The sequence below is a fragment of the Amblyomma maculatum genome, chromosome 11 (assembly GCF_055883805.1).
Source record: "Amblyomma maculatum isolate TAMU_Amacu chromosome 11, ASM5588380v1, whole genome shotgun sequence".
Taxonomy (NCBI): Eukaryota; Metazoa; Arthropoda; class Arachnida; order Ixodida; family Ixodidae; genus Amblyomma; species Amblyomma maculatum.
In genome coordinates, this window is record NC_139354.1 from 83,311,412 (window position 1) to 83,336,251 (window position 24,840).

Below are 24,840 nucleotides of genomic sequence, written 5' to 3' on the forward strand. Positions count from 1 at the left end.
AGAAGAAGACCAAGAAAGCGAACTGTTTGTACCTGAGGAATTGGGGTATTATCATAAAATGTATAGTGGGAGCTTTCCGTAAGCCAGCTTTATTTTCAATGCGAATGAAACAGGATTTTGTAGGCGAAAGAGTTAGGCCCAAAGGAGGGAGGCGAAATGCCAATACATCCAGCGCATGCTGGAGGGCCGCTTGATGGACAGACGTATCTGGGTGACAGCACCATAAGGTTATATCATCGGCATACGCAAGCACGCGTATAGAAGGGATGGCCCCTACGGCTCGAACAAGTGGAATGAAGGCCACATTAAATAATGTAGGGGCGAGAACGGGGCCCTTGGGCGCTCCTCTGTTTGAGGGGAAGTGACCAAAGGGCTTTCCATGGACACGCACACTGAATGTTCTATTTGTTAGAAAGGCGTGAATGGCGAGGAGAAACCTGTAAGGAAGACCAAGAGTTTGTAGGGAGGCAAGAATGACTGAGTGAAGGATGTTATCATGTGCCTTTGTTATATCTGTAGCGATCACAGTTCTAACAAGATGACTGTGCGGAGAGTGGTGAAGCACGTCAGCAGCCAAAGTAGCAAGACCATCCTTCGTTCCTATTTGCCGGCGGAAGCCAATTTGGGATTCTGGATAACAGTCATGAGATTCCAACCATCCCGATAAGCGAGTGGCGAGAATGTTTTCGTAAAGCTTGCAGATTGTTTGCGTCAGGGAAATTGGACGAAGGGCCGAGAGAGATACTGGAGGATGACCTGGCTTTGGTATTGGAACAACAATAGAATGCTTCCACTCGTCCGGCTTGACACCAGAATGCCACACGTCATTGAATGCATCAAGCAGGGCCTGCAAAGCAGTCCCTTCCAAGTTGCAGAATAAGGAGTTAGGTATGCCGTCGTGCCCTGGAGCAGAGTTAGATTTGAGGCGTTCAATGGATGCCAGGAGCTTTGCCATGGTTAGGTCAGAAGTAATCGCATCGGGGGATTCGGTAACCGGTAAGCAAGGTGGAGAAGTCGAGGTGGAATCATAGTGGGGAAAAAACTGTCTGGCCGCCTGTTTTGCAAATGTGTCCTCATCTACATTCATCGCAAGGCGAATGCTTTCTGTGTAATCAGAAACTTGAGAAGAGCGCTCCATGGCGTGAAACACTCTCCGAAGTGGTCGATTACTCTGCTTGGAGGACCGGCGCTCACACTATGAAGCCCAACGTTGCCTTCCTAGACGCTTTTCATACCGCCTCGCACGCGCGGTAGTCCGGTGAAAAGCGGGGATCGCCGATGGGTCATCGGGGTTACGAGCAGCATAATGATCGGCCTGGCGACGCAGAGCCCAAAGATTCGGGAGGTGGATGTCCGGGTTTGGCTCGTCTTCATTTACAGGGGTGGTAATCGTGTGGGACGCAAGAACGGCAGAGAGAGTAGACAATGCTGATTATGGGGTGAAATCAGATAAGCGATTGTCTGCGCGTAGACTCCCATGATGTTATTCGAACGCTACGGCGTATTTTACGTATCCGCGAAGTAGTGGGAGAGATAAAGATAGGACTGTGATCACTACTCCAGGTATCTGGTTCAACAGCCAACGAGGGCTACCAGGGCCTAACCACCAAGTCAAATCAGGTGAATAATGCCCACCTCGTGGACGGGTAGATGTATGTGGGTTGTTTAAAAGATGAAAAGAATTATCTGAAAAACATCCCTGGATGTGTGCACCCCTGGGAGAATCCGATGAGTAACTCCACGAGGTATGTGCGCCGTTGAAGTCTCCACCGACTAGAATAGAGATACCCGAGTAGGTAGAACGCAGAAAACGAACCCATCCAAGATTAGGAGATGCGGAACCAGGACGGCCATAAAAGGAAACTAGTATAAGTGGCGTGCGTACAGGCTTAACTAGGAGTGCTACCACATCTTGGCGTGTGTTACACTACCGTGAAAGGTCGATCGGTGTGTGGGGAACTAAAGTGTGAATATAAATTGCTGATATACCTGGGCTGAGGTCAAGAGGGAATGGCGATCAGGAATGGAAGGTGAATTGTAAGCGCAGAATCCTGAAAGGCAAGGAAGTAAGTTATGCTCTTGAAGTAAGAAGGCTCACGCATTTAGCTTTTTGTGCCGAAGACGGATGTTCATTTCAGAGGCCTTATTCGCAAAGCCTCGACAATTCTACTGCACCACCAGAGACAGTGCATTATGCATTGCGAGGCCGAAGAGCTTCCATGATGAGGGAGGTCACATGCTCTATAAGAGCTAATATTTTATCCACTGTCGGGGTATTCGGGATTAACGTGTTGTCTGCACGTGATTGTGGTTTGATGCTTATTGAAGGTGGTTCATCTGAAATCTTATCACGAGGTATTATACTTCTTCGAGAGGGGTTAGAGCGACGCTGTTCTCGGAGCTGGGTGAGTTCGTCTAGACTTTGGCGAGCCTCTGCAATGGCATTGTCTAAAACAGCGTCTTCAGCTGCGGCATCCACATTTGATTGGTGCACTGGCCGTTTTGGTGTACCATTTCATCCACGAGGGTGAGTCGCTTGTGCGTACGAACGATGCTGAGAAGACGTATGATGAGCAGGTGGGTCAAGTCCTTTACGTCGTCCTTATCTTCCCTTTCCTCGATTTCTGGGCATCACATTACTTTTTACGAGGATATAAAGTATATTGTATCCATAAAATTCACGCAGCTTCAAATGGTAGGAGAAAGAAACGAGTGAGCAAAAATAACAAGCTTCACTGTCAATGAAAAAAATGAAAACAGATAATACTACAAAGAATTGAACAACCCTTGCTTTTGTTTTTCATCGCTTAAGGTCGATTTTTTTAGGCTGCACAGATATTCATTGAGTTCATTAAATACTTCAGTACTTAATGTGAAAGAAGGCTAGGTCGAGACAGCAAGGTCATTAGGCAAGGCCAGCGATGCCTTACCAAGATAATTTGTTGGGCGAGTTGGTACTTGTTCATTATTAATATAAACAGCGCGAACACGAAGACAAAGGACAAGATAAAGAAACAGTACAAGCGCTGACTCACAACTATGCCTAAGCCCTTTACTCCAAGGCCCAGAAAAAACAAACATGAAGAAAACAAAACACAGAAGCGAAGAAGCAAGAATGTGGGGTGAAACATAGAAACCCATATGTTGGATGCAAGACAGGTGTTGTGTACAGGCTTCCACTCTCTTGTGGAGCCAGTTATATAGGACAAACAGGACGATATATTAATAAGAGACTACAGGAACACCGGAACAACTTGGAAAGTGGAAAGGACAAAACGTTTCTGGTATCACATTGCCATTCATGTGAAATAATGAAGAAGGAGAAGAAGAAGTGGACTTAAAGTTTGACAAGGTTAGGATTTTGTATCGCCACAAAGAGAAGATGACGAGAGAGATAGTGGAATCATATTTTATTTCAACGGACAATAAGTGTGTCAGCAAGACTTCTCTTGCTCTTTCAAGCAAAGAGGTGTCTTTTTTAAGTGATTTTTTTGGGCAGCGGGTGAACCCAGGGGTTGTTTCACGTGACTGTTTCGTTTTCTTCATGTTTTTTTTTTCTGGGCCTTGAAGTAAAGGGCTTAGGCATAGTTGTGAGTCAGCGCTTGTACTGTTTCTTTATCTTCTCCTTTGTCTTCGTGTTCACGCTGTTTATATCAGCGATGCCATGTCTAGCGTTTTAATCTGATGACGAAGCAAGGCGCGTGCCGGAGCCGGCGCTTCAGGACGATGACAATGAAACAAATGAAAGATGAAAATCATGGTATGTACAAATGAAAGAAGATCAATGAAAGGCTCACACAACCGGCCCGAGGGGTCGAAAGCGGCCAGCCTGGCCGCTCCTAACTGGTGCACCGCGGCGCACAAACGGTTACAAGCGAGAAACATGAACAATTTTAGTTCCACGGTGGCGTCGATCGGCTGGGGGATCAACAAGTGTGACTTTGTAGTTCACTGGGGAAGTTTGGCTGAAGACCTTGCAGGGACCAAGGAAGCGGTGGTGAAATTGGTCACTAAGGCGAGGGGTGCTCAATGGTGTATAAAGCAGTACTTCGTCACAAGGACGAAAAGAGACCACTCGATGCGTAAAATCGTAGTGACTCTTGCGGTCTTTCTGGCACGCTGCTTTGTTGAGAGGGTCAAGATGACGGCATCTGACCACACTAGATAAGAACTGGGTAGGTACTGATGTTGAGTAGCCCGGCGTAGAGCAGACGGAAGTGTCGAGAATCGTAGTGGGAGGGCGGCCATAAACGAGGAAAAATGAAGAGTAACCGGTAGTCCGCTGGACTTCTGTATTATAGGCGAATGTGACTAATGGCAGAATAGTGTCCCAATTTCGATGATCTGGTGTGATGTACATGGATATAATATCCGATAAGGTGCGATGAAATATCTCAGTCAGACCGTTGGACTGGAGATGGTAGCTTTAGGTTGTCTTATGAAGGGTGAATGACGCGTGACGAACTTCGGCAATCACAGATGATAAGAAGGCCGTCCCGCGATCACTTAGGAGCACGCGAGGAGCGCCATGACGCAATCCACCTGACGCAAAAAGAAATTTGCTACTTCTTGAACGGAACTAGTCGGTACGGGTGCTGTCTCAGCATAGCGTGTAAGGGGGTAGACAACTAATATAGTCCAATGGTTACCCCCATCGGAGAGAGGTAGGGACCATAAAAGTCAATGCCGACTACGTCGAATAGCGTGGCGGGACAGTGAAGAGGTTATAGGAGGCCAGCGGGCGACGAAGTCGGCCGTTTGCGACGTTGGCACAGAGGGCAGGATACGAGTATTTGTAAAGCCAAGGTAACCTGCAGTAGCGTCATCGTGGAGAGCCGTCAGTATACGTGGGCGAAGCACACGCGGCACGACTTGGATCCAGCGAGTTCTATCAGAGCAATACACGTAGCGGCGTAGGATGCCATCCTCGAGCTTGAAAATGCGAAGCTGTCGGCGAAGCCTAACGTTGGGCCGGTCCGAGGCGCCGATAAGGCGGTCGATGATGGGACGGCAGTGGGCATCGGATAACAACTGTGAGCGGAGAGCGTGTTTGTTCTCAGAGTCGTCAAAAGGAACTTGTGATATAAATCGGGGAAAGGGGATGGCTGACTGTGGTCAGAGGCGGAAATGCCGTGGGAAGAAAAACTGGAAGCTGATTCCGAAAGATGGCAGTGGGAAAGACCGTCGGCGTCTTGGTGCTGGCGACCCGATTTATAAGTGGCGTCGAAATGGTATTTTGCAGGCATAGAATCGAACGGCCAAGTCGGCCTGTCAAATTTGTGAGCGAAAGCACAAGAAAAGAGCATGGTGATCGGTCACAACTGTGAAATGCGAACGTATTGGTGGGCGAATTTTTTGGACAGCGCAGACAACAGCATGACACTCCTGCTCGGTAATGATGTAGTTTTTCTCAGATGGAGTGATACTCCGACTGAAGAAGGCCATCATATTCCCACGCGAAGTTGAATCGCGCTGCAGAAATGCAGCGTAAAGACTGACCACTGGCATCGGTGTGCAGGATAGTCGGAACGCTGTCACTGAAGTGGCCAAGGACAGGGTCTGACGTGAGGGCATGCGTTAGGTCGTTAAAAGCAGTTTCGCACTTTTCAGACCACACAAAGGGACTGCGTGCTTTACGTAGTTCATCAAATGTTGCAGCAATAGTTGCAAAAGTCCTTATAAAACTCCGATATAAGACGGCAGGACGAGGAAACTGCGCATAACCTGCAGTTCGTTGTGGACGAATAAAGTTCAAGACCACGATCATTTTTTCGTGGTCTGGACGAATGCCGTCATGGCTGACCAGATTTCCCAGTATTTTAATTTCCTTCGTTACAAAGTGGCACTTCTTGGTGTTGAGCGGAAGGCCCGCTGAAGCGAGAGACAACGATAACAATGTCGTGCAGGTAACATAAACAGGTTCTCCGTTTTAGGTCACGAAGTGCAGTATCGATCATTATTTCAAAAGTCGCGGTTCGTTACAAAGTCCAAAAGGCATAAGGTTAAATTCGTAAAGGCCATCGGGAGTTACGAAAGTGGTTTTTTCTTTGTCGTCCTCGTGCATAGGTGTTGGCCAATAACCTGAGTGGAGGGCCAAGGTCGAGAAATATTCGGCGCCTTGGAGAGAGTCAAGGGCCTCACCTATTCGCGGCATCGGGTATACATCTTTGCGGGTAATTTTGTTGAGGGCGTAGTAATCAACACAAAAGCGTACGAGCCGTCCTTTTTTTAACTAGAACTACTGGGGAGGACCATGGGCTTGTTGAAGGACGAATAATATTGCGATGGAGCATGTCATTTACATTGCCTTCGCTTAGTTTTCGTTCATAGGGGGAAACCCGATAAGGCCTTCGGCGAACGGTAGAGTTACCTTCAATAATTATTCGAGGGTGCACAACGGTAGTCTGTCCCAGTGGTGGGGAAGTGACATCAAAAATGGCTTGGTTGAGTCGAAGCAATGTCAGCAGTTCTTGGCGGTGTTTCGGCATGAGGATAGGAATAATAGTCTTTTTGAGAACAGAAAGAGAGACGTCTGACGAAACACGTTGCTGAGGCAGAGGGGCGATGAGCAGCATAAGGGACAAGGGTTGAAAATCCACCATGCAAAGGACAGAAGTTTCGTTTGAGAGCACCAGAGATTGACGTGAAGTGTTAGGGGCTGCTGCTGTCGCTGAGCCGTTGCGGAACCGGGCATGACTAAACGGGAAGACGATGCCGCGTGCAAGATGATGATAATATGGTGCGATGAGTACATCTCCGTCAGTGATGTGGTCAGAAACAACAGTGTGTAGGTTTTCGCACTGAGAAAGCAAAACAGTATCAGCGGCGGCAACGAGGGGATGATGTTCCGAAAAGTGAGATAAAAAATCGCTCTCTGTCTTATAAATAACACGGTCGCCACAAGAAATTAACGCCGAAGCGGTTGACAAAACATCCCCTTCAAATTCATCAGATGCGTACAAGGTGAGAGCACAGCAAACTGCACATGATTGCGGACGCCGTCGATAACAACTCATACGGTGCACTTCGCTGAAGGGCGCAAAGGGACGTCACTGGCTGCACGGAGTTCAGGCCCATTATATGGTGTCGTCACTTTTCGCAAACGGTGGCACAAATCAGCGTGAATGACAGAAATTGCAGCCCCTGTATCAATCAAAGCATCGGCCAGTACTCCTTCAGCAAAAACAGATATCACATTATACGGGCAACCAGGAGGACTTTTAGCAAGATCGCAGAGTACAGTTTGACCTCCGGGAACTGCAACATTTAGTTTTAGGGATGGCGGACAGTGAACAGTGAGAGTTGTTGCGGGTCGGAGAGGGGAAACAGCAGCGGTGTAGGGATGGGGACCGTCGTCGGGATACATGGCTCCTACGAGGCTCAGATGATGCCACTGCAGGTGGGGAGCATCCTTGAGGTGGGCTTGGTATAAACGGGCGTTGGTAATGTGAAGTTGAAGGCATGTCTGTTTCGAAGGTGTCGTACCCACGGCGTTCGTTCTGAAGACGGCAACGACAGAAGCGAGGTATATGTCCTCTAAAGCCACAGTAATAGCAGACTGGTCGCGAGGGGAGCCAAGATGCGTAATAAGGTGGTGCAGGTTTAGCCATCGCCATTGAATTGACGTGATTGTAGGTTGGTGCCGGTCGGGGCTGTGGAACCTAAGGAGGGGGGTATGCAGCGACGTGCACATAGGTCGGCGATGGACGGGTTCAGGAGGTTCGGATGCCGTAGGGTGGGTAATGGTTGCTTACTCTTCTTTATTGATGTTGCGGAGAACGGTGTCATTAAAAGGTGCGGGAGAATGATCGCACCCATGTCGACAGAAAGGATTGAGGGCTTTGAGCTCCTCGCGGATGATTGCTCAAATCATTGCCCGCAGATCAAGGGCAGCAGAGGTCGGACCAGTTGCGAAGCTGTACTGTAGTCGGAAAGACTGCAGCTGATATAGGCGTTAGCAGGTTGTAATAATGGAATCATACTTGAAGAATTCTGGGCGACTAGGTTGTGATAAGCCACAGATTTGATCCTTTTTATGACGTGGTGTACTCGTTCAGACGCCGTCATGGTGGGACTATTTCGCGATTGTACTCGTTCAGACGCCGTCATGGTGGGACTATTTCGCGATTGCATTGTGCAAGTACGGGCTCCCTGTAAGACGCATATGACTTATCGGGACCTTGAAGGCGGGAAGCGAGCTTGTTTTTCGCGATCTCAGCTCGAACTGCCGGGTCAGCGAAGTATTGTCGGATGTGCTATTTGAAGGTGGTCCAGTTACTAGTGTGGTGTTCGCGATTAGTGAACGACTTTCTGGCGACGTCGATGAAGTAGAAAGAAACATTGAGGAATTTTGAAGCACGCCCCACCGGTTGTAGGCACTGCTGCGTCATAGGTGTCGAGCCAATCATCCATATTTTCATTGCAACGACCAGCGAACAGCGGCGAGTCGCACTTCCATGTGGGCACAGTCGCAGGCTTCGGTGTAGCCGAGGTAGAGAGTGCGGCCGGGTCGGGACTACTCTCGGTTGACATGACAGTGGTGGCAGTAGCCAAACGACGACTGGACGTAGCTCCAGCGAGAGGCAGGGCCCAAGGCAGCAAGGGGATCGAATTTCACATCCACCACTTGTGAAAGAAGGCTAGGTCAAGACGACAAGGTCATTACTGCTATGCAAGCGATACCTTGTCTAGCATTTTAATCCGATGACGAACCCAGGCTCATGCCGGAGCCGGTGCAGCGGGACGATGACGATGGCATGTAGAAAGGAAAAAAAGACTATTCGAGTTTCGGTACTAGATATAAATATTATTGGCAATGGGTTGCTCTCAGCTTCCCCGTTCAGCGATAGGTGTTTCATAAAGTTACATACAAAAGAGGTCTTGGATGTCTTCTTCTGAAAAATTTGTTGTTACAGTGTCATCGACGGCGGCTCATTTTGTTGCGCCCCTCATCTGGTTCCCCGTAGTCGAAGTTTTCTTCCCGTTATTTTAGCTCTCCGCAAATGTGCTCATAATGTGTTCCCTATTGCCGAGAAGCATTAAAAACTTTAGCTCTTTTTTCGACAGCCGCTGGCATGCAGCCTTATCACTCTGATTCTGCACGAGGATCTACTCTCTATTCTTTGTTGATTCATGCTCGTAATCGCTTTGTCCGATTTTATTGTGGCAAAAGATGCGCAGAGATGAGTCTCGAAGTTTCCGATCACTTGCGTGTGTTACTCAAATGTTTCAGGTAGTGATAGCCACCGTTTGCGGCTTTATCTAGATGTTTCTTCATCACCTTCTTCGCCTCTCTGCGCGTTTCTTCGCCTTCGCGTTGACGGATGCGGCGAACATACTCAGTTCGCCGCATCCGTCATACTCAGTACGTTTGTTGCTGTCGCCACCGGCAAGTTGCTTAGTTCTTAGTTCTTTTGCGGTGGCAAGTCAGCCCAATAAAGAAAATTATTTCAGTGCTATCACGCCTCTGTCCTCGTTTGACGTCTACGGTTTGTCCCCACCACGTAACATCTGATAGAATTGCTGTACCCCGACATCGTGACATACCCCTGAAAATGGCGGCCATCGATAATCAAGGATTCATTGTTTTCATCCAAACCCGAGATACCCTGCTTTGAAAGGCGACCGGATGAGGATGTAGAAGACTGACTTGACTTGCTCGAACGCGTGGCAACGCTGAACGCCTGGAACGACAAAGCACAGGTGAGGCAAGTTTGCTCTCTTGAAGGATCTACCTGAATCGTGGTCGAAAATCATGAGACCTCACTGCAAGATTGGGAGAAGTTCAAGACGGTGTTTTTAAGGCCTTTGCAAGTGTTGTCCTAAAGGAAATAGCCCAGGCCATACTTCAATCAAGACTTCAACTCCCAAATGATCCTGTGCTGGCTTATGCTGAGGAGACGAAGCGCTGCTTTCGCCACGCCGACCCTAAGAGGACCGAAGGGGAGAAAGTGAATTTGTGATGAAAGGCGCTAAAGAGTCACTTTTTGAAGGACTTGTCACGCATCCGCCAAAAACCATGACCGAATTTAAAAGCGAAGCGTCCACCATCGATAAGACGATGGACACCCGGATGCGCCACTATGATATACCACTAGAACCGGCCTGCGCAAGTCACTACCGCAGCGCGTCTGCGAGGGGAGACAGCATTCTGGGCCTCATCCGAAATATCGTTCGGGGGGAGCTCCGCCGATTGCTGCCATCATGCCAATAATCACAGACGGCAACGCTCGTGAACGTCGTTCGTGAAGAAGTCCACCAGGCGCTGGACGTTCCTCAGGCGATGGTTCAGACGGCTCCAGCGCAGGTAGCGACACCGATGAAGTATACTGCTGCTTTACGTCGTCCTACGCCCGACGTGACCTTCCAAGCCCTCGCCGCTACCGCCCTCTTCCCGAAAGCCACCCCTTGACCCCCTCTTGCCAAGCCTGCTACAACATCAAAGCCCTAGGAAATGCACCGCCTAGAGGACGTCTAGAAAACAGACCACATAGCTTCCATTGTGATGAGGCCGGCCACACCTTTCGCCCCTGCCCGTACCGACCAATCTGCCTCCGAAGTTTCGCACTCGAGGCCACAAGGCCTGCCCCAGTAAACGACTACAAGAAATAGAGAACTCTCTTTGCAGCGAAGTGTTTGTGGCATCAAGCCGTCGGTTCAGGTATCCATCACCGTACAGGGCCCGCTTTGCGTCGCCAGGCCGCAAATATGATGACAGTATGCGAGGAAAGTCCTCTAGCGCCTGTAGAGGAACCTAAAGATAGCAACCTTTGGAGGTGAGGTTGCTTCACAGTGAAACCGCAAAGATTCTCCGCCGCTGACAGCGAGTGACGATGGTTCCGGTTTTACGCCGACGCTCCTTTTGAAGACGTCCACGGCATTCACGCGCCCAGACTTCAAACTAATACCGCCACCCAGCGACGTCATAACGGATAGCCGCTTTGCGTGATGGAGCCTAAGTCTTCAACAATTCGACATCACAGTCGTCTATAAATCCTGCCGCAAGCATTCCAATGCAGACTGCATGTCACGAGCCACCCTAGACGCGCCGCCGTAAGAAGACGAATTCTTGGGATGGGTAAGAGCCAACAGGTTTGCGCAGTAGCAAAGCTAGAACGTTAAAGACCTAGCTGATTACTTGGAAGTGAAGAGCGCTTTTCCTGCTGCTGTGCTCAGGCGTCATATATCGTCCTTCGCCTTACACAAAGAAGTCGTCCCAAATCGTCGTGAAGAATTTCGCATCAAAAAGAAGTTTCTCGCACATACCTGTCTCGAAGATTCCGGCCACTCACTTGTGTGTCTGCAGTATTCCAGGTTGTGCTAGTCACCGTTTTCGGTTTTAGCTAAACGTTTTTTCCCCGCCTCTAAATTGAGCGTTGACGGATACGACGTGCATTCTTAGTTCGACGACCAGAGAGCACGTTTGTTGCTATCGCCATCGCCGAGTTTTTTAGTCGGCCCAACAAAGAGTAGATTTCAGTGAAAATACGCGTCTTCTTTTTTGATGCCTACGGCCTCGTCGCCTCCACGTGACACTACTTTCCTGCCGTAACTTTGCAACCACTCTGTTTCGTAAAGTTCTGAATTGCGCTCTACGTTTTTGTTTGCTGTGTACGTTTCTACAATTTTGCTATTTTTGTGTCTTTTGAAATCCTGGGTCATTAATATTACAAGTAATCCTTTTCATATAGTCCTCATTTGTTTTTTTCTTTCGAATTCAATAGGAATTACTTATGTCGTCATGAATGCATAATTTTGGCATATAAACTTATTTGGGAGGAAGCTAAAATCGCTTTCTAACGAGTGTTGCTAATATACTTGAAACTTTGTAGCTGTAAATACTCTTTTCCTTTACTGTTGTGACACAGTACGCATTATTTTTGTACGAAACACACAGTAAGACTTGCTTGTTTTATCCTACATACACCCCTTGGTTAGTGTTATTTTCTTAGTGGAATCTTTGATCTCAAATATTGCACAGTTTTGTCTTCAATTTGTACCCTTAGAAGTTAACATTATGCTAATAATTAAGGTATCCAGTCCCAGCTGTCCACAATACTCTCGTTATATTAACAATAAAGCCCCCGATTATTATCAGTTGCGGATTCTCAGTGCACCTGTTTAATACAGCATTAGTGCTTCTAAAAATACATTTGTGCTCATGTTTGGCGGTCTGCATATCGCACATATAGTGTAGTCAACAAGTGTTTGTCTTTGTGTGAAAACAATAAATTTTCATAAATAAACGGTACATTGATATTCTCAAATAGATCCTAATAGATATATCTACTCCTCCCCTGTTTCGAATTTCTCTTCATAGAGTAATTTTGCAGTATCCAATAAGCATATGCTAATTACTTACTCTGCTCACATCTAGAATAATCCCTGTGGTGAGAATTCCATCCATGTTAACAGGCCTAGCGTATTCCAGTCCATATTATGTTTGCTGTTCCAACCTCAGGATACTAAATACATTTTTTCCTTTTTTTGTCTTTTTATCAGCTCAGTAATTGCAACCGTAATTGTCCAAATCATAGAAAGATTTTAATGAAGCCATCTAAAACAGTTTTACAAGGCTAGTCGCCGTGCTAAGGTTGTTCAAATTCTCGTTATAAAATTGTAGCGGAGTCCACTGCCGAGCTTTCTCCTCCGCCAAACAGTTCTATTTACGCTTTTGGGAAGCTTTCAGTGATACAAATGGTTTCAGTTTGGAAGGCTTGTTTCTTTGTCAGCCTCATATCTGTTTGTTTTTTGCGCAGAGCTTCTAGCGAGTGTTTTTCATGCAGCTGGAGTCAGGAGGACAAGCGTGCTGCTAATATGTACCAGAGCCTGCTGCTACACATGATGATGCATTTCTGCAACACCATGTATTTCAATATTTTTTTGCCTCCAGTACTGCCAGCACTTTCGACGCAGTCCCTGATCTTTGCGATTCGTTATCTGCGTCTTTCGTATACTATCAAACTGTTGTGTGCATTGCTATGTAGGAATAATATGATATATAAGGATATGCAGAGCATCGAGAAGATGACGACAGGTTAATGATACAAGGAGCGGCGCATTAGTTAAAGCCTTACATTCAGGAATTAAGTGCTTTATCGGCCGATACCAGTTAAATGGCGGCGAGAACACGGCGCTGAAGCATAGAACAGGACGGAAGGTAACATAAGGTCATAAAAATGTTAAACAAAGTTTCAGGGACCGCACCTTGTTGCATGCAAGTTGCGCGTCACCTAGATTGTAGCACATACTTCATCAGGTCCCATCCCTCCACGCAGGTTTTGCAATGCAAAACTGAGAGAGCGCAAATTCGCTTATTGGTGGACAACTTAAACGGACGTGCTCATCAAAGGCGTATGGCTGAACTCTCTCTAAGCTGCTTTCGCAGCGCAAAAGTGAATTGGCAAACATCTCAACTTTTTTGTGGACAGCTAAGTGTAGATGGTCACACAGTTGTCAAGCTGAAGACATTTCCGTAAAAATTTCATTTTTCTAAGGGCACATGCAACACAAGGACAGGCTGGAGATGTACGGAAGGAGATATCAGATGCTCAGGCTGAAATTTCCGCTGCACTCAACATGCCAGCACTGCGTGGCCACGACGTTTCCTGATGGTGCCGTCAGCATAAACTTACAGCATGGTCAGCTGAGCTCAATTTGAACTTGCACCTCCAACTACTCGGCGGCAGTGCGTCTATGACTAGATGACTAAGAATCCTCCCTTTTAGCACGTACATGCTTATCACGACAGTTAGGTGCGTTTAAAGAGGTAGCTAAACATAGAGCTTAAGTAATGACTTAGCACAGAACTGGTTAAGTCGAGCAATGTAGCCTCAGGACAGGATAGTGCGGGTTACAAATTTGTTTCAAGCTTATATATGCTCTTTATAACCTGAGGGGTGGTAATTATTATAGATATATCCCAACATAACAATCAATGTGTTGCAGAATTGCTTACAAACAGTGCACGACAATGCCGGCCATTGCATAGTTAACTAGACTTGTTGCCGTAATACTTTTCCTGTCCATGCTCACGGCTTTTAATGCGCAGTATTATTGCGAAAGCACTGTTCCATCCAGCTTTTTTATCTTGAGGACAAAAATGGTTAAAGGTCATGCGGATCACATAAGTTGCTGTAGCAAGAGTGGTTGCTGACGTGCAGGAGCGCTAGTCAAGGAAAGAAAACACTCGGCATACAGCAGATTCGAACTCGGACATTCCTCATAGAAATCCAGTAAAGTACGTCGTAGCTATCTGGCGTTTCTGCAAAATGGTATGTATTTACATGGAACAAGATCCTCAATGCGTAATCTTTGTAACAACTATAAGCACAACAAACTCATGCGGTCAATGTGTTGAATTCAAGGCTATTACGGAGCAGCAAGCTAGACGCAAGGCAGTCCAGAGAAAATCACTTAAAGGGAGAGCCATTTTGATTCGAACTTCATGTTATTATACATACTTTTGCAAACGTATTGATCATGCTTCTTAAGCTGTCTTTTGCGTTTCGGCCTATCATGTGGATTTTCTAAGATTGAGCAGCCAAATGTACAGAACATGTCAAAAAGTCAAGAATAAACTGGCAGCGCAGTGAGGTACGTTGTAGAATTCAGTCACAAATTAGGCCTTTTGCATGGTTTGTTGCAAGATGACCGACAATAGTCGCAAAGCCGATTGCGTCGAATGTTGTACTGGGCACGACGTCGCCTCATTAAACTTTGCCTGCTGACAATAGCTTCCGCACGTGCTGCTTCGTCTAACTACTTTAAAACCTGCCATCATTTGCGTGTTATTAAATCTTTACGTGTTGTAAATATGCATTGGTGCGGAGCTTGGAAGCACTATGCTTGTTAGTAAAATAAAACATTATATATTAACAGTGGTGGTTTCAAGGCTGGTATTTATTCCTATTGATATCCGATAAATGTCTTCCCAACGTCTAAGGAAGTGGGCAGTGTTAACAGCATACATGGATTACTTAGTACGGACAAAGATTACGCCTAAGGGGACTAATATTTTTGTGAGCTAAATTATGTGTCATCTTATTATATAGGTAAATGATATGTGAGTAATGGCCATGATGTATACATAATGAAAACCCGCTCAGGCTGATTAGATATGAAGAAATCGCGAAGCATGCATTACCTTTGGTAGATAGAACCATGATACTTCGGCCTCTTTTATTTTTCAAGTCTTGAAATGTGCCGTGTAGTAGTTCCTGCTTTTTTATGCTGGAAAGGAAAGCGAGTTCAGTCAAGTACACGCAAAAAAATCAGGTTTGTGTGAATAGACGCATCTCACCCAGTGTTTGACACTGCTGTATATTGCCGAAAAAACCAAGCTTCTTTGTCGTTTACAAGTCTTGGTATGTCCGTCTTGCACAAATTGTTCCTTTTCTCGGACATCGCATATATTGTCCGAATATTAAGTGTTGTGTTAAAGAACTGCAAATGAAGTAAGCAGTGTGAAATAAAAAGAGTTGAAAGATCAAAAAGCGCATTTCAACAACTTAGAGAATATTTGTATGTTATATTTGGCAGATGGGTTATAGAAACAAAGGTAAATATATAACCGTTGGTCGGTAAAATCGGGATCACGTTCTGCAGAAGTGTACAATATTTCTCATCCTGTGTGGAGGGAAAACAATTTGTTGTAGAGAAATGGAGGTGCGCTTATCATGTATGACGTACTCGAAAACGAAAGCAGGTTCGACTCGTTGCGCTGCATCGAAGGTAGTGAGAATTTGTAAAGCTGAAGGAAAAGAATGATTCAGTACTTTGATATAGAATCCTTACAGCTCTAGGAAATGATCGCCTCAATCACGACAAAATGCACAGAGTCGTCTATTTTAACATAATCGTTCTATATTTTTACTGAACATGGCGAGTGTAATTTGTTTGTGGGAAATCCTCTTAGCTTTCTTCCACTAGACCCTCGGGTACAGTAGACTCAGAAGACAATTATTATGCGCACTGAAGGGCTCACGAGTAGCAGATACACCTACAAACTGAAGGAAGCGAGAGAAAAATCCACTTAACGCCCGGTTGCAGTCCCTATCTTGTAATTCTGAATAGATTCGTTTGCCGAAAGTTGTAAAGAAAAGGCCAAGAGACTCAACATCTGGCTCATTTGCAAGTTCGTGCTACAAATAAAAGAAAGTATTGCTGTAATAGCAAGCAAAAATAAACTAGAAATATCTTACCAGTGAAATGGTAAGCGATATTCGCCCCGTGCTTCTTCGACGAATGAAAAAGCGTCATTAGCATGCATATGCTTAAATTACCAAACCCTACAACATCTATGTGCTACTGACATTGTTAGTGTTGCGGCTTTTTATATAGAGTCTGAGCTGAAAAGGGGTCAGGCACAGGTTTATAATCACTTCGGAACTTTTTAACACGTGTCTGCTTTGCATTTCGTTGTTGGTTTAAATACCTTCAAAGGTTTCTAGTGTTCTATTCTTGGTGCCGTATCAGGCAGCTCGTCGGCTCCCAAAAATATAATGCGTCGAAGACGTCGCAAACTCAGCATCTCCACTAGTTATCAAGTGATATTAGACCCCATTAGCGTGCCATGCTAGCGTTATCATTACTGCAGAAGCACGAGCCCTCCCACCAACGGTGTCGCACGCTCTCATATCCATTCATTCATAAACATTTATTCATGAGGATGACCTGGCTCTCATAGGTCCACATGCATGGCAGATTGCCGTCAAGGCAGCAGATGGCGCCAGGCACCGGTCAAATACGCGCATCTTTAGCATCGCTGCCACATCTGCACCTACCAGCGTATGAGCACTGGAGTTGGGCAGACTGCTGGTAATACGGCAGTGTTAACACTAGCCCGGTAGTTGGTATGCTAAACGTTTCTAGTGACTAGGCCATTGAAAACACCCTACCGGCTTTAGTGTATCAAATTAAATCTTTGAGGGTGTTGGGTGGTAGCTACGGCAGGAATTCTTCAATTATATTATCACTGCTCTCGCCCAGGCTCGATGTAAAGCCAGAGAAGAGCATTCAAGAAACGCGTTCAACAAAAACCATGAAATGCGTGCATATCACTTCAATCATGGACTAGAGAAAATGTTTTGAGTACTTTTTATCAATATAGATAAAGCTGGTCGCGTTTTGCATCACACAAAAAGTAAAAAAGCTGCGGCATCGCATATTCTCGGTACTCTGTTGTAGTGAGCATGATATAATTATAAGTGTCACTCTGTATTTTAAAATATGTGATGGTAAACTACTGAAACAAAATAGAGTACGCACTATAAAACATTCCGGCGTAACTTTATTCACAACGTTTACCTTAACTTGAAACAAGTTATGAAAACTCGTCTTTGACGAGAAAAGTGTGACAAAACAATTAAAAAAGAATTCAGTACTAGTCACTTATTTTCTTCAAATATTCGCTCTCTCTCTAGAATATTTCACTGAATCCGCATTCTGTAAAATTCTTTTACGCCCCGCCGGGGTGGAACAGTGGTAAGACGCCGGACTACTGTGCTGGAGTTCTCGGGTTCGAACCTGACCACGGAGGCTGAGTTTCGATGGAGGCGAAACGAATTGGCGTCCATGTGCTGTGCGATGTCAGCGCACGTTAAAAATCCCCAGGTGGTTGAAATTATTCCGTAGCCCTCCTCTACAACCCCTTTTCTCTCCTTCAACTTTCACTGCCACCTTCCTCCCTTCCCTTACGGTGATGTTCAGGTGTCCACATAGCAAGGGTGACAGATACTGCGCCTAAATTTCCGTTCCTGTGAACCAATTATTATTATTATTACTCTTGTACACAAACCAAATCATAACGAGTTGCTCTGCAAGAGCGCAAACTGAATTCATCTGACAGGCTGAATCCTGACCGAAATGTTTTTTTCCCTGTGCATCACCTACTATGCCCCATAAAGGAAATACAAGGATAAATGCTCTTAGGCAGCCTTAGGTTTTGGCAGGCACCGTTCATGAACGAAGTCTGGTGCAACTAGCTTTTTCGGTCGCGGTTTGGTACCAGTCCCACTGAGCGTTATGCAAGCTCACGTGGTGGACTGGGCTGACGCCTTGGTTGGTCATCACAGTCCATACATTCGGTGGCTGTAGTGTGTTGGATGTTTCTGTCGCACACCCTAGAAGTCCAGTCGTGTCCACAAGTCAACAAAAGGTTATTATGGGTAAGAGGTGTCTTGTACCTTACTACACATCGGGCTATCTGAGTTTTCCGGAGCACGTGTCACTTTTTAAAGTTCCGTCGTCTGCGTGAAACACTTTCGAGAGCATATTTTATCAAAATTATTCTACGCCGATATCAATTTCAATTAACTCCTAAATATACCCAAGAAAAAATCGCGCTCCTGTTGGTGAGTGCTATGAACAGTGTTTTTTATGTGTCCGAAATATCTGACAAAATAGAGAAGTTAGAGGAAGCCTTGTTGAAAACGAGAATCTGCAGAAACCTGCGCTAAGTAGTCAAGCAAGCGACCTGCACCCGCCACTCTCATAGTGCCCTGCGAGCAGTGCTCAGCATTAATAGGGCTACTGCATTAAAATGTATAAAATATTATATTATAAGCTAAACATATACCACAAATATGAATATTATAAAAAGAAGGCTACATATAAAAATTATTTCCAAGAACGGCTATTCGGTCCGCGGTTGAACAAAACAAGGTATAAATTTGGTGTTTTAAGTAGCGAAGCGGCACTTGTATATTGACTAAACACCGCAATGGAGGAGTCCAATTTCAGTTAAATGGCATACCGCACTGCACACGGGCAGCGTTTGAGTTGCTTCGCGGTAGCGCCAGCCGGTACTAAACTCGTGTTCACCGGCTCAGCACTCAAGCTTCCTGATCTCTAAGCTATCCTCGAGCTTAAAAATATGGAGGTCACGAGGACAGCGAATGGAATATTTGAAGCTCCTATGGTGCTCTGGGGCCCCGGTTTCTATACGAATGAGATTACGTTTATGAGAAGAATCTGCATAAACCAGGGAGGTGTGGCTTCTCATGGCAGTGAATCAGCTAATTTTGATCGGCGATCTACTACAAGTTTGCGCCGACTGTGCATTTTAGTGCCAAAAAACATAGTGGTATGAAATGCAGAGGACTGTCGCTAACGTTTCCAACACTATGCAGCCGTATATATAATTTTCCGTACTTGAGAACACTGGATGAATTATTTCATGTCCCAAAAGTTATTGAGGTTAACAAGTTGCTTTAAAATGAAAAAAATTTTAAATTCTATCCGTAATTCCAGCTAAAAGCGGTGAATCTGACCTCCGACCTGCACACCGGGGTTTCGTTTAGGCAGAAAACAGCTTAGCGTCGTCGGCGTCCTCGTAAACGATGAGCGTGGCAAGAGGAAAGGCTTTGAAATTAGGCAACGTTTTTCGTTTCGCGTAGCTTAGTGTGCCCTGCCCTAGCCACTAGCACCTCGCAAATGCAAGCGTTATTTTTCTTTGGTCCCAGAACTTGCGAATATTGCAGTGGAAGCGTGTTCTGTTCGTGGTTGCGTGAGCAGTTTTTCTGATATACGTGAAATGCGAAAACGCCGTTGATCTTTCTCTGCATATTAGTAGACACTAAGTGACAGAAGTTAACCGCATTTTCTATACTGCGGACATCATCTGAAAGCATTACAGCATTACACCACTCAATCAATTATTGAATACACATTTATGCTCTTTGAACCAACTGTCGGAACAGGCGCATTGAGGACCACATTTTATGTTTAAGAGGCAGTATAGCGAACGTATGCATTAGCGATTGTGCGGACGAATGCAAAAGATTAGATGGCCTCTTAGACATCTCTTAAGAGGAGAACAGAAAAATCCTGCCCTTCATCTTTCATTTGCGTCTCATTTTTTAAACTTCCAGTAACGTGCCGCTATTACAAGTCGTCGTTTGACATACTGGTCATTCCGTAGTAATGCGAGTAATGTCTAGTCATTACCACTTATAAACATATTGTAGTGTGGTAATCTTCATCTTCATAGCCACTGCCATGCATCGCGTGCTGGCGCGCTCGAGGACGAAGAAGTTGGTCGCTATATCGCAAGAGCTGAGAACATTAACGTCTATAGAAGTAGGTGTGGCAGGAAGAGTATTTACACGCGCGGGATCAAGTTCTTCAATACGACCGAGACACCCACCGCGTAGCAGGACGGATGGGCACGAAAATGGATTCGATACATACATTGCTCTAAGACCTTGTTCGAACTTGAGAACAGCAATTGGAAGCAGGAGGCAGGAATGGCGTGAAGCGGCGTCGGAAGGTGTGAAGAAGACAGTGGAAGTAGTAACGCTTTCACATTAGAGTGGAACGAGGGCAGCAGAAAATGGAGGAATGTCTGTGTCATTGGCGTCAAGGAGTTTTGCAGACCGGGTAGGGACGTCACACAAGACAGTATCACACACAGGAAAAAAGGCAACTTCCGCGCGGGCGCAGTCAATAACGGCACGATGAGTGGAAAGGAAATCGTAGCCCAGGATGATGTCATGTGAGCAGTGAGCCAGCACAATAAACTCGATGGTGCATAAGATCTCTTCGATGAGAACACGGGCCGTGCACGCTGCTGAGGGATGAATGCGCTGCGATGAAGCGGTGCGAAGCGAAAAGTCGGGCAGTGCGGTGTTCACCTTGCGAAGACGACGGCACAGAGATTCACTGATGACGGATACGGCAGCGCCTGTGTCAACAAGAGCGAGTATTGCGACACCGTCGACGAACACTTGTATTACGTTAGCGGGAGAAGACGGAGGACTTCAAGAGTTCGAACCAAGCGCAGTTCTCGCCCCGGGAACTGCGACTGCTAGTTTCCCTCAACAGCGCCGGTAGAACGTCGGGGAAGCGGGGATGGTGAACGGCGACGAGGGGAAGATGATCGGCGAGAGGTATACGTTTGATTGTCTCGAGAAACGAAGTCGGAACCTGGTTGAGTTCTCCGCGAGGGCTGGTCGGCGTCGTACAAGTAGTTCCAGGGGTCAGGGCGAGCAGGTGGAAGGCGTTGGCGGCAAAGACGGGCTACATGGCCCGGCAGCCCGAAATAGTAGCAGATTGGCCGGTTGTCCGCGGTGCGCCAAGGGTTCGTAGGGCGTTGGCGTACCCTTGGAATAGGGACATGGAACGCCGACTCAGGCAAAGGCGAAGGATGGTTGGAAGGGGCAGCCTGGTAGGAAACAGGTGCGGTTGGCATTAGCGGCCTGGATGTAACTTGGGCGTACGTCAATGGCGCCGTTACTTGCGCCTGCACAGGGCTGGGTGGCAGTACGGGGCTGGGCGGCGGGAGCACGGGGCTGGACGGAAGGCTGGGCTCTTTCGGGGTGGGCTGGGCTGCACGGGGCTGGGCTCTTTCCCTACCGCCCTGATGTCTCTGAATCGACGCCACTCTCGGACGCCGCCCAGTACGCAGAGGAATGCCGTCAGCTCGCCCGTTCGCTTACAACGGAAAACCAGTGGCAACAAAAACACCACCGCGACACCGGTGAGCTTTCTACATATGCACCTAACTGCCTGGTATGGCTCTGGGTCCCTGCCACAACCACCGGTCTATCAAAGAAGCTTCTTGCTCGATATTATGGATATTATACCGAGTCCTCCAACAAATATCTCCTGTCAACTACGTAGTTGAGCCTGTTACGCCCTCGGCGGACTTGCGTCGCCGTGGACGCGAAACATTTAATGTGAATCTGATCAAGCCATACTACGATGTCGTCTGTTCTGTCGGCTCCATATGGATGGATGGGAAAACATTTATTTCATCGACTTTAAGAGGTTCAGTTTGATTGCTTGCCGCGCCAGATGGCCGCCAGTTGCGTCCTGTCGGCGATCTCTTCCAGCTCCACTCCTCCAGAGATGGAGCTGGCAGCAAATCGGCGGTTGGCGGATAGGCCACGCACCCCCAAGTAATGTGGTCTGAAGTAGCGTCGGCTCCATAAGTCGCCAGGATGGCTCCTTCTCAACCCGGGGGGGGGGGGAAATGTAGTGTGGTAATCTTCGTCTTCATAGCCACTGCCATGCGTCGCGTGCTGGCGCGCTCGAGGACGAAGAAGTTGGTCGCTGATTCGCCCCGCCTGACGCTCCGCGGCGAGTTCCTCCTGAGCGGCTATATCCATCTGAATAAACACACCCCTACAATATTTACTTATTTTCAGTCAGCTGCGGCAATTATAAGTCGATATTAGGCGTTTGCAGTCATTTTAAGATAATTTTATTAGTCTATATTACTATTAACTGTATCGATATCCATCGTATACCTTTTATTCATTGCCAATAACCACACCAATTGTTTTCATTTTTAACTTTCTTCCTCATACATCCGTTATCGGCATGCCACTTCAAAAAATTCGCCATGAATGCATTTCGAGAATACCTTCGGAAGGATCGCGGGATTCAGTTCGCGCTGCTATCCCGCCCAATATTTATGCTGTCCCTGGAAGCAAAGCACGAAATATCCAAAACATATTACATGTCGACAGCACTTTCGCTCCTTCTGAGCCTTTGTCGCACATAATAAAGCGCACGTACACGCTAGAGTACCGAACGATTCCGCTACACTTGCATTACTGCCGCCGATGCTCAACAACTCGTATAGACCCAGTGACATGGCGACATCTATCGACGTTCAAGAGAAAAGCATTGGGTGGCGAACACAATCTGGTCGCGCCGGCGAGATCAGTGTCAGCACCTAAATATATTCTTACACCGTGGTAACGTCAAAGCATAACACCCAGAAAAATTTGGGCTGAGAATTTAAGTATACAACAACAAAGAACAAAACAGATATAATGTGTCTTTAGAGATATTATAGCTAGAGAGATAGAGATTGAGAGACATAAAATATAAACATTATGTCTCTATATCTATATAATTTTATAATATAATATTATGCCCTAAAATATTATTCGTCAAAATAAAAGGACACCAACTTGCTACAAATAAAATTTCTTTTAAGAGTTATCAAGCATAGCACCCTGACAACGCTAAACATCATCAATTAACATAGCGCTGAGAAGATTCTTTTTTAAATAACGGCCATTCAATGATAAAATGCTGAGAAATTGCGTTACCAGCGAATTTTAGGAATAAAACTAGTAAAAGTGAGGCGCCATCGGGTATAGAAAAACCATGTACAAACAGCTCAGTCAGGAACGCTGATTATCATAAGAAATATATAACTACAAATGTTTTTCAAATCAACAGTGCATCAAAAGGAAATATTTAATGGTCGGCGAAAACCGCCCACGCGGAGGACGTCAGAAACTGTCCCGTCATACGCTGTCAGATATCCAGTTAACTATATGATTAACTTACGTAAACTCTGAGTTCAAGAATGCGTATAGCATGAAATGGTTTCTGTCCTGATTAGGAACTTTATTTTCACGAGCAGTCTGAAATTGAATCTCAGGAGAAGATTATTTCCTTTTTATTGATAACTTCTAATTCTTAATCTGAAAGACAATCGCGGAGCAAGACAAAACACACCCAATTGTGACCTATCCTTTTTCGGTTGCAATTAAAATAAGAATCACGCTGTTTTCTTGAATCAGCTCCTAATATTTAGTTGGCTGGACAAGCACAGCGAACAAGAATGTTTGAGCAATGAATATGGTTCTACAAGCAAGGCACTACCCATTGTTAGAAAGCGAGACAGGATGCCGCAGTCTATTAAGTAGTTTATGCAGAAGGGTAAATTATTTGCTCACTTCTTTTAGGCTCACGTTAACATCGTTTTTCGGCGGCTGCCAGAATGTCACCCCCATTGAACTGGAAGCGGAATGAACCGCAAGTACGACCAGTAAAGCAAACTTGCCCATGCCACCGCTTGATAAAGAAATGTGTTGCGTGAACTGATATTTTATATACCCACAAAATATCACATTTTCTTCCGCTAGGAGAAACATTTAGCGTCATCACGCCTGATTTCGTCGAAACAATAAAGGTTAAATTTATTATTGAATCGTTTTCAAGATCTTTTTCTAGATCTTTTTTGTCGTCGTCATCAGATAAACGAGCTGGTTTATTTACATTCATGTGCAAGGAAAAGGCTAATGTCCTAGCAGTGTGAAATTCCAAGAGTCACATCTTAACATCACATATAATGGAAACCGACTACAGCATTCTTTTAAATGCTAAATGTACTGTCACGAGCAGTATTTTAGCGATTACAAGGGGCAGGTTGTCGCCACAGAATAGGCAGTAAAACAAAAACAGTAGAGCGAAGCTTAACAGCTAGCTTAGGTCAACCAAAGGATCAGGTATTTTCATTTTGCCAGCAAGATGTGTGGAGATGGGCAAGGCTTGTAATTAAGACTGGATGTGCAAACGGCTGGCTTTGCTCTCTGTCTATGCTCTTTCCAAAAATATGGTTGTAGAGCAGTCCGAATAATCTTAGCATCTGCGGTGTGCCAAGGCTTCGTTATGTGAGGCGGTGAATCGTTGAAACATTTCCTTGCGCGTGAAAATGCCCTCATGGCTTTCTAATGTCGTGAGCAGAGCGGTGCAAAAGAAAGGCCTATAGCGATACAGCCGGCAGAAGGTGTCATGGCTAGCTGGCATTCGGTCGGCGCGTGCTCTCCGTGAGCGGTTCAGCGAAATCAGCCCAGATTTCTCTCGGTTCCAATAAAGTTTTTCATTCATTCTCTGGGACTCTCGCAGTGACTGTATAGTTGCGGATGTTTGCAGTGTTTTGGTGTTGTACATTTCGCCAAAAGTGAAACATTCTACCCGCACACGGCGCCACCGCACTGCTGCGTGAAGCTGGCGCGAGATCTTTTCTCGGTTTCGATCTATTGTGGTTATTCCCTTGCTAATGTTCTGTGGTTGCTACGCTAGTGGTCACACTTT

The 24,840-nt window shown here is 46.1% G+C and overlaps 1 protein-coding gene across 1 annotated transcript in view; it reads right to left on the reverse strand.

Moving 5' to 3' along the window:
* The window catches only part of LOC146174283 (uncharacterized), a 35,429-nt gene extending 11,620 nt beyond the window's left edge, over positions 1-23,809 (reverse strand). Inside the window, exons 1-3 of the mRNA XM_084584062.1 lie at positions 23,700-23,809; positions 15,302-15,444; positions 15,146-15,231 (exon numbers count right to left, since the gene is read on the reverse strand). Coding sequence (XP_084440188.1) covers positions 15,146-15,231; positions 15,302-15,444; positions 23,700-23,756 — 286 coding nt within the window. The 5' untranslated portion in view covers positions 23,757-23,809. The remainder of the gene's footprint in view (positions 1-15,145; positions 15,232-15,301; positions 15,445-23,699) is intronic.
* Positions 23,810-24,840: the final 1,031 nt, after the last annotated feature.